We start from the raw sequence: 16,304 nt of genomic DNA, 5'->3' as shown, positions 1-16,304 counted from the left end.
AGAGGCTGCAGAACAGCAGATTGCTGCCTGTTCCTGCCTCTGGAAGCTTCATCCCAGAGGGGCACCCGCCAGACGCTAGCTGGAGCTCTCCCGTATGAGGTGTCTGTCGACCCCAGCTGGAAGGTGTCTCCCAGTTGGGAGGCATGGGGTCAGGGACCCACTTGAGGAGGCAGTCTGTCCCTTAGCAGAGCTCAAGTGCTGGGACATCTGCTCCTCTCTTCAGAGCCAGCAGGCAGGAATGTTTAAGTCTGCTGAAGCTGTGCCCACAGCCACCTGTTCCCACAGGTGCTCTGTCCCAGGGAGATGGGAGATTTTTCAGTAGCCCCTGACTGGGGCTGCTGCCTTTCTTTCAGAGATGCCCTGCCCAGAGAGGAGGAACCTAGAGAGGCAGTCCGGCTACAGTGGCTTTGGTGAGCTGTGATGGGCTCCACCTAGTTCGAACTTCCCAGCTGCTTTGTTTACACTATGAGGGGAAAACTGCCTACTCAAGCCTCAGTAATGGCAGACGCCCCTCCCCCCACCAAGCTATAGCATCCCAGGTTGACTTCAGACTGCTGTGCTGGCAGTAAGAATTTCAAGCCAGTGGATCTTAGCTTGCTGGGCTCCATGGGGGTGTGATCCGCTGAGCTACACCACTTGGCTCCCAGTCTTCAGCCCCCTTTCCAGGGGAGTGAAGGGTTCTGTCTTGCTGGTGTTCCAGGCATCACTACGGTATGAAAAAATACTCCTGCAGCTCACTCAGTGTCTGCCAAAATGGTGGCCCAGTTTTGTGCTTGAAACCCGGGGCCCTGGTGGTGTAGGCACCCGAGGGAATCTGGTCTGTAGGTTGCGAAGACTGTGGGAAAAGTGCATTCTGGGCTGGAATGCACCATTCCTCTTGGCACAGTTTCTCACGGCCTCTCTTGGCTAGGGAAGGGAGTTCCCTGACCCCTTGCGCTTCCCAGGTGAGGCAATGCCCCACCCTGCTTTGGCTCGCCCTTCATGAGCGGCACCCTCTGTCTAACCACTCCCAGTGAGATGAGTTGGGTACCTCAGTTGGAGATACAGAAATCACCCGCCTTCTGTGTTGATCTCACTGGGAGCTGCAGACTGGAGCTGTTCCTATCCTGCTATCTTGCCAGCCACCGCCCACTGGTATCTATCTATATACATTTCTATACAAAGACATTGACTTGCATCAAAATGAAATTTGAAGACTGAAAGATTGATGATATCAAACCATATAATTTGGCCCCTTGAGCAAGAGCCCCCAGAAGATTTGACATGGGTGCATTAAACTCATGATGTTTTCTACATTTTCCCCGATGGAAGGGTTTTCAGTCACAACATCAACTCAGGAGCCATTGTTTTCATTGTTCTTTTTTATGGAGTCCTTTTTACAGACACTGTCTCACTCTTGCTCAGGCTGGGACACCGTGGCATGATTATAGCTCACTGCTGCCTCGAACTCTTTGGCTCAAGCAGTCCTTCCTTCAGCCTACTGAGTAGGATGATAGGTGTGCACCAACACAATCAGCTCTCCTTTTGAGATTTAATTGCACCTTTCCCAAGTTGCTTGTAGAACACTGGTGTCCCTGAAGGTGTACCTGAGAAAAAGTGTGTGTGGCAAAGAAGCTTGAGAAACCCTGGGCTGAACTCAGTCCAAAAACGTTATTTCTTGATTTTTTTGAGATGGAGTTTTGCTCTTGTTGCCCAGGCTGGAGTGCAGTGGTGTGATCTCGGCTCACTGCAATCTCTGCCTACTGGGTTCACGTGATTCTCATTTTTCAGCTTCCTGAGAAGCTGGGATTACAGTTGTGCACTATCATAGGTGACTAATTTTTGTATTTTTAATAGAGACGAAGTTTTACTATGTTGGCCAGGCTTGGTCTCGAACTCCTAACCTCAGGTGATCCACCCGCCCTGGCCTTCCAAAGTACGGGGATCACAGGTGTGAGCCACTGCGCCCAGCATTTTTTATTTTCCCCTGATGACTTTTGTATTTTTAGTAGAGATGACTTCCTTCCTCATCTGATGACTTTTTAACTTTTTGCCACAAGGTGGCGTGCCATGCTAAGAAAAACAAGCAAGACTTCCAAGTCTGTCGCCAGGCTGGAGTGCAGTGGTGCGATCTCGGCTCACTGCGACCTCCGCCTCCTGGGTTCAAGCGATTCTCCTGCCTCAGCCTCCCGAGTAGCTGGGACTACAGGCACGCGCCACCACACCCAGCTAATTTTTGTATTTTTTAGTAGAGGCGGGGTTTCACTATGTTGGCCAGGATGGTCTCCATCTCTTGACCTCATGATCCGCCCACCTCGGCCTCCCAAAGTGCTGGGATTACAGGCCTGAACCGTTGCGCCTGGCTGCCTCTTCATTTATTTTAGCTGTGGCAAATAGGACATTTTAAATTTCTTTGAGTAACTATGGCAGGACAGACTGTCTAGACCCTCGTGGTTTATGCCAGTGTAGACAGCATTGGGTCTTTGATTTGGGGAGCATCTTAACCTCTTTCCCACCCCAGGGGTCTAGACGTAAAACCAGAGAGCTCTCCAAAAAGGGTGTAAATTGTGCTGTTTTCCAGCAGCAGTTACTTTTACTTTTTATTTTTTGGAGACAGGGTCTCACTGTGTCACCGTCTGCCTCCCAGGATCAAATGATCCTCCCACCTCCGCCTTCCAAGTAGCTCAGACTACAGATGCATGCCACCACAGCCTGGCTAATTGTTAATGTTTTGTAGAGACGGGTTTCACCGTGTTGCCCAGGGTGGTCTTGAACTCCTGGGCACAAGGGATCTGCTGACCTCAGCCTCCCAAAGTGTGGGATTACAGGCGTGAGCCACTGCACCCAGCCAGCGGTTTCTTTTCTCTCTTTTTTTTTAAGAGATGGGTCTCACTATTTTACCCAAGCTGGAGTGCAGTGGTGTGAGCTCAGCTCACTGCAACCTCTGCCTCCTAGGCTCAAGAGATCCTCTCACCTCGGCCTCCTGAGTAGCTTGGACTACAGGGGTGTGTTATCACGCCTGGCTAACTGTTATATTTTTTGTAGAGGATGGGTTTCACCGTGTTGCCCAGTTGGTCTGGAGCTCCTGAGCTCAAGCGAGCTGCTCGCCTCGGCCTCCCAAAGTGCTAGGATTACAGGTGTGAGCCACCGTGCCCAGCCTGAGATTAACTTTTTATGTTGAAGTAACATCAGACTTACCAGGAGAGTTATAAAAATAGCACAAAGAGGCCAGACACGATGGTTCATGCCTGTAATCCTGGCACCTTGGGAGGCTGAGGTGGGCGAACCACCTGAGGTCAGGAGTTCAAGGCCAGCCTGGCCAACATAGTGAAACCTCCACCTCTACTAAAAAATACAAAAATTAGCTGGGCATGGGGCAGATGGCTGTACTTCAGTACTCGGGAGGCTGAGGCAGGAGAATCAGTTGAACCCGGGAGGTGGAAGTTGCAGTGAGCTGAGATTGGGCCATTGCACTCCAGCCTGGGCGACAGAGTGAAACTCCATTTCAGGGGGATAAAAAAAAAGCACAAAGAATTTATAGATTCCCAGAAGTTACCATCTTACTGAATTTGCTTTGGTCTGTTATTTTAAATGTTTGGCGACATGCTGCAGATGTGATGCCTGTTTACTTACCCTGGAATACTGTGTCCATTTCCCTGAAAACATAACTGCAATACGATGCCAAAGTCAGGAGATTAACATTGATACAGTACTTTGTGCCTACTCAAATTTTTCAGATTACCCCTGTAATGTACTTTATAGTAAAGAAAAAACCCTCTATTTTTCTGGTGGGATCCAGCCCATGGTCACGCATTGCATTTAGTTGTCATGACCCTGCAGTGTCTCTTAAATTTGGAACGGTCCTTTAGTCTTTGTCTTCTGTGACTAGGCATTTGGAACTCGAGTGGCTTATGTATCAGGACCGCTAGCAGTTGCTGTGTGCCTTTGTGTTCTGTTTAGGTCAGCAGCACCTACAGGAATGTCCTCACGGCCCCGACTGCTGCTGCTCCGTGGATTTTAGTAGTAGCGTGGGGCTGGCCGCTGGAGAAGTGTCTGGAGGACACCTGAAGGTACTCACAGTTGTACTGAGGGTCACAGCAACATTTCAGAAAGGAAATAGTCAAGAAACACATTAGTTTGATTGATTAACTGAATTTTATGCCAGGCAAAATTTTATACCTGCCCATCTCCAAGGACCTCAGGGTTCTACCTGGACTTAACAGCTCTTTCAGGGTTTCACCCTGTCTTAAACTTTTCAGGAACAAAAATACTCTTATTACCCACAGAGAATAGATCAGATATTTTTATTCACCTGAATGCAGAAATGAAACGAGTTGAATTAATATTTACATTTATTATACATTTTTACTCATATCACTAATTTCAAGGAAAATCATTAATAGCATATGTTGTGGGTTTTGTTGTTGTTGTTGTTGTTTTTGAGACAGAGTCTCTCTCTGTCACCCAAGCTGGAATGCAGTGGCACAATCTTGGTTCACTGCAACCTCCGCCTCCGAGGTTCAAGCGATTCTCGTGCCTCAGCCTCCTGAGTAGCTGGAACTACAGGTGTGTGGCACCATGCCTGGCTAATTTTAGCATTTTTAGCAGAGATGGCGTTTCGCCACGTTGGCCGGGCTGGTCTCGAACTCCTGACCTCAAGTGATCTGCCCGCCTCAGCCTCCCAAAGTGCTGGGATTACAGGTGTGAGCCACCACACCCGGCCCATATCATTTAATGTTTCTATTGTAGCTAGGTATATGGATGTAAAGTAACCCCAAGGGTCTATCTCCCTCCTATTTTTGAGAAGCTAGTGCTATATTTCTACACTGGGGTGAATTTTTTAGGCTGTGTCATTCCTAGAGCATCTTTGTAGAGCATCATTGGCAAGTTGCCCTGACCAGAGTCCTCTCCTTAGCAATGGGCGGCTCTGAAGCCCGGGTCCTAAGTACCCGCTCTAACCGGTTTCCATATCCTCCCAAGCACAGCCAGGTGTTTTCCTTCACCACAGACTGGAAACAAGGAGGAAGACATCACTTTCACTTCATTCCCATGGGACGGTCCTGGAGTGTCACAGGAGGCTGGGAGTGGCAGCAAAGGGCGGGGAGGTGTGACTGCATCTCTGGAAAATGCTGAGGTGTAGTCTCATGCCTCACCAAACAGGACAGCTGGGGATGTTCTCATCTCAAATAGAGACTATTTGGCAGACAGCAAATATATTTTGGAGGGCTCTGGATGCCTCAGAGATGTGACTGCATAGTGTGAAAGTTGTCAAAATCAAAATGGGATCACTTAAACAGACAAACAAAAATGGACAAATAGAGCTGGGGAAGGCCCTGAAGAGACCGATTCTCATGCTTAAATGCTGATAACAAAAATGATCACACGGCCGGGAGTGGTGGCTCATGCCTATAATCCCAGCACTTTGGGAGACCAAAGCAGGTGGATCCCTTGAGGTCAAGAGTTCAAGACAACCCTGGGCAACATGATGAAATCCTGTCTCTACTAAAAATACAAAAAAATTAGCCAGGCGTGGGGGCAGGACCCTGTAGTCTCAGCTACTCAGGAGACTGAGGCAGGAGAATTGCTTGAATCCAGGAGGCAGAGGTTGCAGTGAGCTGTGATTACATCACTGCACTCCAGCCTGGACGACAGAGCAAGACTCCTCTGTCTCATAACAAATAAATAAAAAATGAACACAAAAGACTGCAGAAACCTCAGCCTTGTACAAAGCCCTTTACAGCGTCACACAAAAAAACACTTTTATGAGGACATCTGCCCAGCAACTGCCTGCTAAACTCAAACTGGAATCACCCTTGCTATTGATCCTTCTAGCCAAGGATAATTATCTTAAAACAATGATCTAATCCTCCTCACTTTTCCTTTAAGAACCTTTGTTTTCCTTTATCTGCCTAAATATGCACATAGTTTACTCTGGCACATGTACTCCCCTTGTAATGCCCTATTACCAAATCAGTATCCTTTCCTTTCAGAGAGCCTCTCTGTCTGCTGTGGTGCTTCAGAGACACAGAGACCATAGTGGTGAGTATCCAGATTTCTTTAAACATTATCTACAAAGTCCTTTTTTTTTTTTTGAGACAGACCCTTGCTGTCATCCAGGCTGGAGCGCAATGATGCGATCTCAGCTCACTACAGCCTCTGCCTCCCGGGTTCAAGTGATTCTCCTGCCTCAGCCTCCTGGGTAGCTGGGACCACAGGTGCATGCCACCAGGCCCAGCTGATTTTTGTATTTTTAGTAGAAATAGGGTTGGCCAGGCTGGTCTTGAATTCCTCACCTCAAGTGATCTGCCCATATCAGCCTCCCAAAGTGCTGGGATTACAGGTATGAGCCACTAAGCCCAGTTTACCTTCTGGGTTCTAATAAATATTTATGAACACTGAAATTTGAATTTCATATAATCTTCATGTGTGATGAAATATTCTTCTTTTGACTTTTTTCCAATTATTCTAAGATGTAAAAGCTATTCTTAGCATACGGGCTTTACAAAAACAGGGAATAGGCTGGATTTGGCCAGTGGGTTATGGATTATGCCCTGTCAACAGATGATTTATTTTTATTTTTTTATTTTGTTTTATTGAAGAGTTTCTTTTATCTTGGTCTCGTCCTTCTAATTTTCTTTCTTTGCATATGTTTTCTGTGTTCATAAGCAGGTGTAGTATATGCCTATAACAGATGATTTAGAAGAGTGCTTCCAACTCAAAACTTTCATGACTCTGTACTTAGCTTGACTTTATTTTTTTTGAGACAGAGTCTCACTCTGTTGTCCAGGCTGGAGTGCAGAGGTGCCATCTCAGCTCACTGCAACCTCCACCTCTCAAGTTCAAGTGATTCTACTGCCTCAGCCTCCCAAATAGCTGGGATAACAGGTGTGTGCCACCATGCCTGGCTAATTTTTGTATTTTTAATAAAGTTGGGGTTTCACCACGTTGGCCAGGCTTGTCTCAAACTCCTGACCTCAAGTGATCTGCCCACGTTGGCCTCCCAAAGTGTTGGGATTACAGGCATGAGCCACCGTGCCTGGTCTTGACTAGTGTAAGTATTAATCCCAGCAATTAGTCATTTATTTTACTAAAGAGAATGACGCATTTCCTTTCAGAAAATACTATTTAAGGTTGGGCACAGTGGCTCACACTTGTAATCCCAGCACTTTGAGAGGCCGAGCTGGGCATATCACCTGAGGTCAGGAGTTCGAGACCATCCTGGCCAACATGGTGAAACTCCATCTCTCCTAAAAATATAAAAATTAGCCAGACGTGGTGCATGCCTGTAATCCCAGCTACTCTGGAGGCTGAGGACAAAAATTGCTTGAACCCGGAAGGTGGAGGTTGCAGTGAACTGAGATCGTGACACTGTACTCCAGCCTAGGCAACAGAGTGAGACTCTGTCGCTAAATAAATAAATAGGGTGGCACAGGCGCACTTACCCTAACAGAGCTGATCTGCCCTTTGTCCTGCTGGGGTCAAACTCTTTCCTGTTCTCCTGCTATGGATGTATCCTCCACTTGTTGCTGGGTGCCATCCTGCTGCCCAACAGAAGAAGCTCTTCTGTCTCCGATCTCCTGAATGGTCTCAGGTAAGTCTTTACAATTCCTATCTACAACCTCTACCTTCAAACTTGTCTATTTCAGGTGCACCTAATGCATACAACAGATGCCTCACAGGGGGACTTGCGTGCATGGGGTGGGAGCGGGCCTTGTTTTTTTAACTCTTGCCACCCCAGACAGCACGGTACACAGTACTTAGAAAGTTAGCCACTTTTGCCGGGTGCAGTGGCTCTCGCCTCTAATCCCAGCACTTTGGGAGGCTGAGGTGGGCAGATCACCTGAGGTCAGGAGTTCAGGACCTGCCTGGCCAACATGGTGAAACCCCGTCTCTAAAAGCACAAAAAGTCAAGCGTGATGGCAGGCGCCTGTAATCCCAGCTACATGAGAGGCTGAGGCAGGGGACTTGCTTGAGCCTGGGAGGTTTCAGTGAGCCAAGATGGCACCACTGCACTCCAGCCTGGGTGACAGAATGAGACTCCATCTGGAAAAATCAAAAAATCCATTCATATGACTCTTCCGATTTGGGAAATGGATGTGTAGATTCATTCCACCTCCCACGCAAAGGGACACAGCTGCTGTCATCCTCCTTTAGGGAGAAGCCCTGCCGGCAGCCCTATCTTGACAATGGGAAGTGGTGACACCGACTGTAGCTTTATGAAGCTTCTACTGCAAGTCGATGGAGCTATCTTCTCTCCCTCTACTGGGGCCCTGTACTGCTGGTAAAATGGCTTTTTTGTTGTTTTCTTTTTGAGACAAAGTCTTGCTCTGTCGCCCAGGCTAGAATGCAGCAGCCCGATCTCAGCTCACTGCAACCTCCACTTCCCGGTTTCAGGTGATTCTCCTGCCTCAGCCTCCTGAGTAGCTAGGACTGCAGGCGCACACCACCACACCTGGCTAATTTTTTATACTTTTAGTAGAGATGGGGTTTCACTATGTTGGCCAGGCTGGTCTCGAACTCCTGGCCTCAAGCGATTTTGATTACAGGTGTGAGCCACCGAGCCTGGCCTATAAATGGATTTTAAATATGTATCCTTTGAACAAAGCCAGTGTGTGCTCTTTGCATAACACTACTACTGATTAGTTAATTCTCTTTATTGCCCATGAACTCCTGCCTTGGTCAACACGGTGTGACTTGTTACATATAATGAAGTGCTAGTGTGCCTTCAGCAAACCCCCTTATTTATATTTTTGAGACAGGGTCTCTCTTGCTCTGTTGCCAAGGCTGGAATGTAGTGGTGCAATCATTGCTCACTGCAGCCTTGAACTCCTCCTCGGCTCAAATGATCCTCTGGTGTCAGTCTCCTGAGTAGCTGGGACTAGAGGTGTGCAACACTATGACTAGAATTTTTTATGTTTTTGTGAAGACAAAATCTCACTATGTTGCCCAGGCTGTTATCAAACTCCTGGCCTCAAGTGATCCTCCCACTTTGGCCTCCCAAAGTGCTGGGATTACAGGCATGAACCACCATGCCCAGCCTTTTTTTTTTTTTTCTTGAAATAGGGTCTTGCTCTGTTTCCCACGCTGGAGTGCAGTGGCACCATTTTGGCTCACAGTAAGTAGCCTCCACCTCCCAGGCTCAAGCATCCTCCCACTTCAGCCTCCCAAGTAGCTGGGACTACAGGTGCAAGCCATAATGCCTGGCTAATTTTCATATTTTTCATAGAAACAGGGTTTCGTTATGTTGCCCAGGCTGGTCTAGAACTCCTGGCCTCAAGTGATCCACCCACCTCAGCCTCCCAAAGTGTTGAGATTACAGGCGTGAGCCACTGTGCTTGGCCCCAGCCTCCTTTATAACTTTTGGAGGATCAAGTGACATCCACAGGAAGTGTTTGCTGAGTTCCTGTGAGGCCTCAGTAGCTCTACCAGGTGTTATTTAAGAAAAAATAAGGCTGGGCGTGGTGGCTTATGCCTGTAATCCCAGCACTTTGGGAGGCCAAGGCAGGTGGATCACCTGAGGTCAGGAGTTCGAGACCAGCCTGGCCAACATGGTGAAAATCCATCTCTACCAAATACAAAAAATTAGCTGGGTGTGGTGGTGTATGCCCGTAGTCCCAGCTACTTGGAAGGCTGAGGCAGGAGAATTGCTTGAACCTGGGAGGCAGAGGTTGCAGTGAGCCAAGATTGTGCCATTACACTCCAGCCTGGGCAACAAGAGGGAAACTCTGTCTCAAAAAAAAAAAAAGAAGAAAAAAGAAAGAAAGAAAAGAAAAGGAAAAGAAAAAACAAGTTTAGATTGAGTAATTTTAAAAAGCTCAAACTGCAGAAAATTGGCTACAATAAAGAAAAGAATTCACACAGACTTTTAAAAAACATGCACTACACAGTCTTTTATTTCTAGCTTAAAAACAAAATCTTGGCCGGGTACGGTGGCTCACGCCTGTAATCCCAGCACTCTAGGAGGCTGAGGCGGGCGGATCACGAGATCAAGAGATTGAGACCATCTTGGCCAACATGGTGAAACCCTGTCTCTACTAAAAATACAAAAATTAGCCAGGCATGGTGGCACACGCCTGTGGTCCCAGCTACTCAGGAGGCTGAGGCGGAAGAATCGCTTGAAGTCAGGAGGCGGAGGTTGCAGTGAGCTGAGATTGCGCCACTGCACTCCAGCCTGGCGACAGAGCAAGACTCCATCTCAAAAAATAAAAATAAAAATCTTAAATTACTAGGAATATATTTACAGGATTAATTACATTTGAAGCCAGCACACTGTGAATGTGAAGGGCCACTCAGGTCACTCTCTGGGACAGGCTGGGACAGGTTGTGTGACCTGCCCAAGGGGATCCGGCTCATTTGCCAAAGTTGAGATGATGAAGACCAGGTCTTCTCACTGCTCAGCCCAACCAACAATAAAAAATGTATCAGAGATGTGTCATATCCATTTTGCTAACAAGCAATTACATGCCTTTTTAGTGTTTAAGAGAAGCCTTAATTTTCCTGGGATATCTCCGTAGAATCATTCTGGAAACTTGTATGATTTTGAAAATTCTTCAAGAAAAAAGAAAAGCTTGTCACTCCCACGAGACCCACTGTCTCTCACAAGGCAGGGACATGCCTTTTAGAGGCAGAAAAGGGAATACTGGTCTCTGTAAAGTCCAGACAGAACTCCAGCAGCTCTGCTGGCTTGATGGCCTCTTCCAGGGGGATGATGGGCTAGACCCACGCTTTGGTTCAATGTGTTTGGAGAACATCTTCTGGCCCCTTTTCTGGAAACGAAATGATGGACACAGAATCCCAGACGTCATCCTTTGGTGAGCTGTCCTTGTCCAAGGCATCCAAGATGGGCTGAGCAGGGTCCTTTAAATACTTGGGGAGATTAAAAAGCAAAATTGTAATTAGTTTACCAGTTCATTATACCAGACCTTTTACTTTAGGTTTTTTTTTTTTTTTTTTTTTTGAGATGGAGTTTCACTCTGCCACCCAGGCTGGAGTGTAGTGGTGTGATCTTGGCTCACTGAAACCTCTGCCTCCTGGGTTCAAGCGATTCTCCTGCCTCAGCCTTCCGAGTAGCTAGGATTGCAGGCAGGCATCACCAAGCCGGCTAATTTTTGTTATTTTTAGTAGAGACAAGGTTTCACCAAGTTGGCCAGGCTGCTCTTGAACTCCTGACCTCAAATGATCTGCCCACCTTAGCCCTTCAAAGTGCTGGGATTATAGGTGTGAACTACCACATCCAGCCTACTTTAGTTTTAATTGGTATAGTTGTATTTTATTCAGGTATAAATTGAATCTGTCCACTAATGACATAACTTCTTTTTTTTTCTTTTTGAGACTGAGTCTTGATCTGCTGCCCAGGATGGAGTGCAGTGGCATGATCTGAGCTCACTGCAACCTCCGCCTCCCAGGTTCAAGCGATTCTCCTGCCTCAGCCTCCCGAATAGCTAGGATTGCAGGCATGCACCACCATGCCCAGCTAATTTTTTATATTTTTAGTGGAGACGGAGTTTCGCCATGTTAGCCAGACTGGTCTTGAACTTCTGACCTCAGGTGATCCGCCTGCCTCAGACTCCCAAAATGTTATGTTGGGATTACAGGCATGAGCCACTGCATCCAGCAGCCTGACCAACACGGTGAAACCCCATCGCTACTAAAAATACAAAAAATTAGCAGGCTGTGGTGATGTATACCTGTAATCCCAGCTACTTGGGAGGCTATGGCAGGAGAATTGCTTGAACCCGGGAGGCGGAGGTTGCAGTGAGTCGAGACTGCGCCACTGCACTCCAGCCTGGGTGACAGAGTGAGACTCCACCTAAAAAAGAAAAAGAAAAAAAAGATGTGTGCACACATACCTCTTCTATCTGTAACGGGATGCTTGGTGGAGTGTGAAACCAGTATTTAATCAGGCCTCTGTATTTCAGGACAAGGAAGAAACAGGCTCCTGCCAGCACTGACATCAACGATAATGTTCCCACAGAGATCAGGATGTCTTGCTGAAGCTTGGTGGAGGCTAAAAAGGACCCAAAAGTGAACAGAATGACCATCCTACACACAACACAAACGTCAGCTAATGTTCCATCCATGCTGCTTGAAGAGCATTCCTGTCCTAGTAAAATGGACAAGTCCCCCTACCCTGCCCCCACCTGGTACGCTTACAGTGATAGCTAAAGTCAATCCTGTAATGAAATAAAGCAAGTGGTAGCTATCTGGCAGCCTCTGCCACCGCAGATGGCAGCACAAGCTCATTATCCCCGCAGTTCAGCGTGCTCTTCTCACTGGGTCTCCCCACTCCCACCACCCATGACCTCATAAGCATTCCCCACTATTGGAGGAGTATTCTTTTCCCAGTTCAGAAAGGACATAAGAAGGTATATTTTACCATCTGCCATGATTTTGTAGCAAGATGTGTTGCTTAAGTGCCCGTTTACGTTACTTTTGTTCCAAAGCAGTTGTGCCTGGACTTGTAAACAGTATACTCTGAAGGGTTTTAAGTTATCCAATGAAATGGAGTTGCTTCTGAAAGGGCCTTTGACCTAAAAATAAACATGACAAGCACACACGTAAATCACTTGAATGAACAAGGCCAAGCTGCCTCCATCTGTTTTGATGTTTCCTGAAATTCACTGTGAAACTGACAGCCAAAGGAGAACGAGATGCCATTTTGAGCAGGTCACTGGCTGGCAGTGGACACATTTTATGTGTGAAAATTGGTGTGCTGTGTGCCAAAGAGGCTGATAGCTTTAGAATTGTGTTTCTGGCTGTGAGGTCTCAGAGGGCCCATTGTAGTAACTAGACTTTAGTAAATCCCAATTTCTAAGATAACCTTTTTCTCCATTAAAATTAACATTTGGGCCAGATGTGGTGGCTCACGCCTGTAATCTCAGCACTTTGGGAGGCCAAGGTGGGCGGATCACCTGAGGTCAGGAGTTAGAGACCAGTCTGGCCAATATCACAAAACCCTGTCTCTACTAAAAATATAAAAATTAGCTGGGTGTGGTGGCATGCACCTGTAATCCCAGCCACATGGGAGGCTGAGGGAGGAGAATCCCTCGTACCAGGAGGTGGAGGATGCAGTGAGCAGATATTGTGTCACTGCACTCCAGCTTGAGTGATAGAGCGAGACTCCATCTCAAAATAAACTAACATTTGTGTGTGTGTGTGTGCATGTGTGTGTGTGTGTATTTTTTTTTTTGAGATGGAGTTTCACTCTCATTGCCTAGGCTGGAGTGCATTGGTGCGACCTTGGCTCACTGCAACCTCCGCCTCCTGGGTTCGAGTGATTCTCCTGCCTCTGACTCCCCAGCAGCTGGGACTACAGGCACCCACCACCAGGCCCAGCTCATTTTTGTACTTTTAGTAGAGAAAGGTTTTCACCATGTTGCCCAGGCTGGTCTCGTGCTGCTGACCTCAGGTGATGCACCTGCCTCGGCCTCCCAAAGTGCTGGATTACAGGCGTGAGCCACAGGCCCGGCCAACATTTTGTATTTCATGGTTAATCTAGATATCTCAAGTTAGTCAACAAAGATAAAATTATTCTAAAAAATAATGTTCCTTTCATTCCCAGCCTGCTTCTAGTTTGACCAAAATGTGCTTGATCGCCTTAGGGATTTGTGTCATCAGGAGATGCCTGGACCCCAGACTCCAGGAGGATTCTGTGTCCTCCCCGCATCCCCCTGCTGCCTCCCCGCCTGGTCATCCAGGCAATGGCTCCTCACTCTTGTCTTGCCAAAGTTGTCACTGTCCCATACTGAAGTGAAAAACAGTGAGTGATACCCTATTATGGCAGCATAGGGTTCCTTGCAAAGAACTGTTTTCTAATTTTGAGATACAATATAATCCACTGCAGCCACAAGAAGTGGTGGTATAACATATGCTTGAAAATATGGGAAGACGAGGCTGCTGAATTGTTGACTCGAAAAGGCAGATCAATCAAACACAGAACATGTTGTTGTTGTTATTGTTGTTGTTGTTATTATTATTATTATTATTATTATTATTTTGAGACAGAGTCTTACTCTGTTGCCAGGCCAGAGTGCAGTGGTGTGATCTCGGCTCACTGCAACCTCTGCCTGCCGGGTTCAAGCGATTCTCCTGCCTCAGCCTCCCAAGTAACTGGGATTACAGGTGCCCGCCACCACGTCCAGCTAATTTTTGCATTTTTAGTAGAGACAGGTTTTCACCATGCTGGCCAGGCCTGTCTCGAACCCCTGACCTCAAGTGATCTGCCCACCTCGACCTCTTAAAAGTGCTGGGATTACAGGTGTGAGCCACCGCGCCCGGCCTGTGAATTTGGATTTCAGGTTTATCCCTACCATTCTCAAACTGGTAAGGTGGCTTACTGTCCCTATACTGTTTGCACAATCAATGTGGCTTCTTTATGAGGAACATCTGCTTTCCTTCTGGGAGTTGGAATTTTGGTATATGCTAGATAGAGGGTGCCTATGTGTCTAGCCCCCAGTAACTTCCCTGGGCGCTGGGTCTCTCATAAGCCTGGCAGGCAACAGTTCACATGTGCAGTCACAGCTTGCTGGTGGAGGAATGAAGTGCGTCCTGGACGCGCAGCTTGGGGAGGGTTCCTGGGAGCCGACCTCGGGCCCCTGCGGACTTTCCTCCATGAGTCTTTTCCCTTTGCTGATTTTGCTTTGCATCCTTTTGCTGTAGGAAACCAGAGTGTGAGCCAGGTGCGGTGGCTCACACCTGTAATCCTAGCACTTTGGGAGGCCAAGGCAGGCAGATCACTTGAGGTCAGGAGTTCGAGACCACCCTGGACAACATAGTGAAACCCCATCTCTACTAAAAATATAAAAATTAGCCAGGTGTGGTGGTGGGCACCCATAATCCCAGCTACTCGGGAGGCTGAGGCAGGAGAATCGCTTGAACTCATGAGGCAGAGTTTGCAATGAGCCGAGATTGTGTCACTGCACTCCAGCCTGGCAACAGAGTGAAACTCTGTCTCAAAACAAAAAGAAACAAAAGAAATCAGAGTGTGACTCTGTGCTGAGTCCTGGGAGTCCTTTGAGTGGTCTAGGGGTGGGTTTTGGGGACCCTAACACACAGACTCACAGCTGGAACAAAGATCCTATCTGTGGCTTTCAGAGTCATTTTCATTCTTGAAACTTTTGATCATGGATGCCAAGTACAGAGGCTTTGGTCAAATGGGGAAAGGGGCTTGGGGTCCCTCACAGCTGCTCCCCTTCACAGGCTCTAGCTTATAGCTCGGTGGTTTCATTTTATACACAAGGAAGCTGCAGCCCAGAGAGGCTAAGTGATGTGGAGCTAAGCGGGTCCCAGGCCGTGGAAGCCTGCTGGGTGCACTCTTCATTAGGGCATGCTGATCAATGAGGCTGGCCCCAGGGACCTGCAGCGGAGTCCTCTAGTGCTGGGCGGCCCTGCCCGGCTCTAGGATGCAGGTGGCAACTTGCCCTCTGGGGGCTGACAGTGCAGAGAAGCGGAGGGTCTCCATCCTAAAAAAACAAAAGTATGGGCGGGCCCTTGGGGAGGGAGCTCAGCCACACGGTGCCCTTGAGTGAAGAAACCAGCCAGAGGGTGGAGAAAAACATGGCCAGAGCGCCCGTCCCATCTCCTGCGTTGCCAGCACCGTATCCGGTGGGTGAGGATAGACTTGGAAGAGACCAAGTCTCTCCTGGAATCTGCCAGGCTCCCTCTATCCTAATCAACCCAGATCTTGAGCTCTGATTTGCAGAAATGATTATTCCCTATTTCCTAGATGCTACATCTGTTTTTCAATGAGTCTCACCCTTCCCAGTTTCATGCTCCCCATAATGAAATGAAGAGGAGGCTGGGGACAGGGGCTCATGCCTGTAACCTCAGCACTTTCAGAGACCGAGGTGGGCAGATCATTTGAGACCAGGAGTTCGAGACCACCCTGGGCAACGTGGCAAAACCCCATCTCTACAAAAAAACTTAAAGAAATTAGCCAGGTGTGGTGGCAAAAGCCTGTCCCAGCTACTCAGGAGGCTGAAGTGGGTGGATCGCGTGAGCCCAGGAGGCGGAGGTTGCAATGACCGAGATTGTACCACCATACTCCAGCCTGGGCGACAGTGAGATGCTCTCAAAAAAAGAACAGTAATTTAAAAAAAAATGAAGAAGCGCAGATATAAAGTATGTGGCAGAAAAACACGGTGGTCAAGAGCAGGGCTCTGAAGCTAGACGACTCTGCTCTGCTCTGCCAGTGGTTCGGAGCTGACCTGGGGCAAGTGACTTAATGACTTGGATTCCCTTTCTGCAAAACAGGTTGGTATAAAGATGAAATGGGCTGCCCATGGTGGCTCACACCTGTAATCCCAGCACTTTGGGAGGCCGAGGTG

General features: G+C 47.8%; 1 protein-coding gene across 1 annotated transcript in view; it reads right to left on the bottom strand.

The window, feature by feature from the left end:
* Positions 1-8,615: 8,615 nt before the first annotated feature.
* The window catches only part of IFNGR2 (interferon gamma receptor 2), a 30,265-nt gene continuing 22,576 nt past the window's right edge, over positions 8,616-16,304 (bottom strand). Inside the window, exons 5-7 of the mRNA XM_064379999.1 lie at positions 12,356-12,509; positions 11,829-11,986; positions 8,616-10,845 (exon numbers count right to left, since the gene is read on the bottom strand). Coding sequence (XP_064236069.1) covers positions 10,711-10,845; positions 11,829-11,986; positions 12,356-12,509 — 447 coding nt within the window. The 3' untranslated portion in view covers positions 8,616-10,710. The remainder of the gene's footprint in view (positions 10,846-11,828; positions 11,987-12,355; positions 12,510-16,304) is intronic.

Source organism: Aotus nancymaae, unplaced genomic scaffold (assembly GCF_030222135.1).
Source record: "Aotus nancymaae isolate 86718 unplaced genomic scaffold, 86718_ANA_hifiasm-v0.15.2.pri h1tg000022l_1, whole genome shotgun sequence".
In the NCBI taxonomy this organism is placed as follows: domain Eukaryota; kingdom Metazoa; phylum Chordata; class Mammalia; order Primates; family Aotidae; genus Aotus; species Aotus nancymaae.
This window is presented reverse-complemented; position numbering and strand designations above follow the sequence as displayed.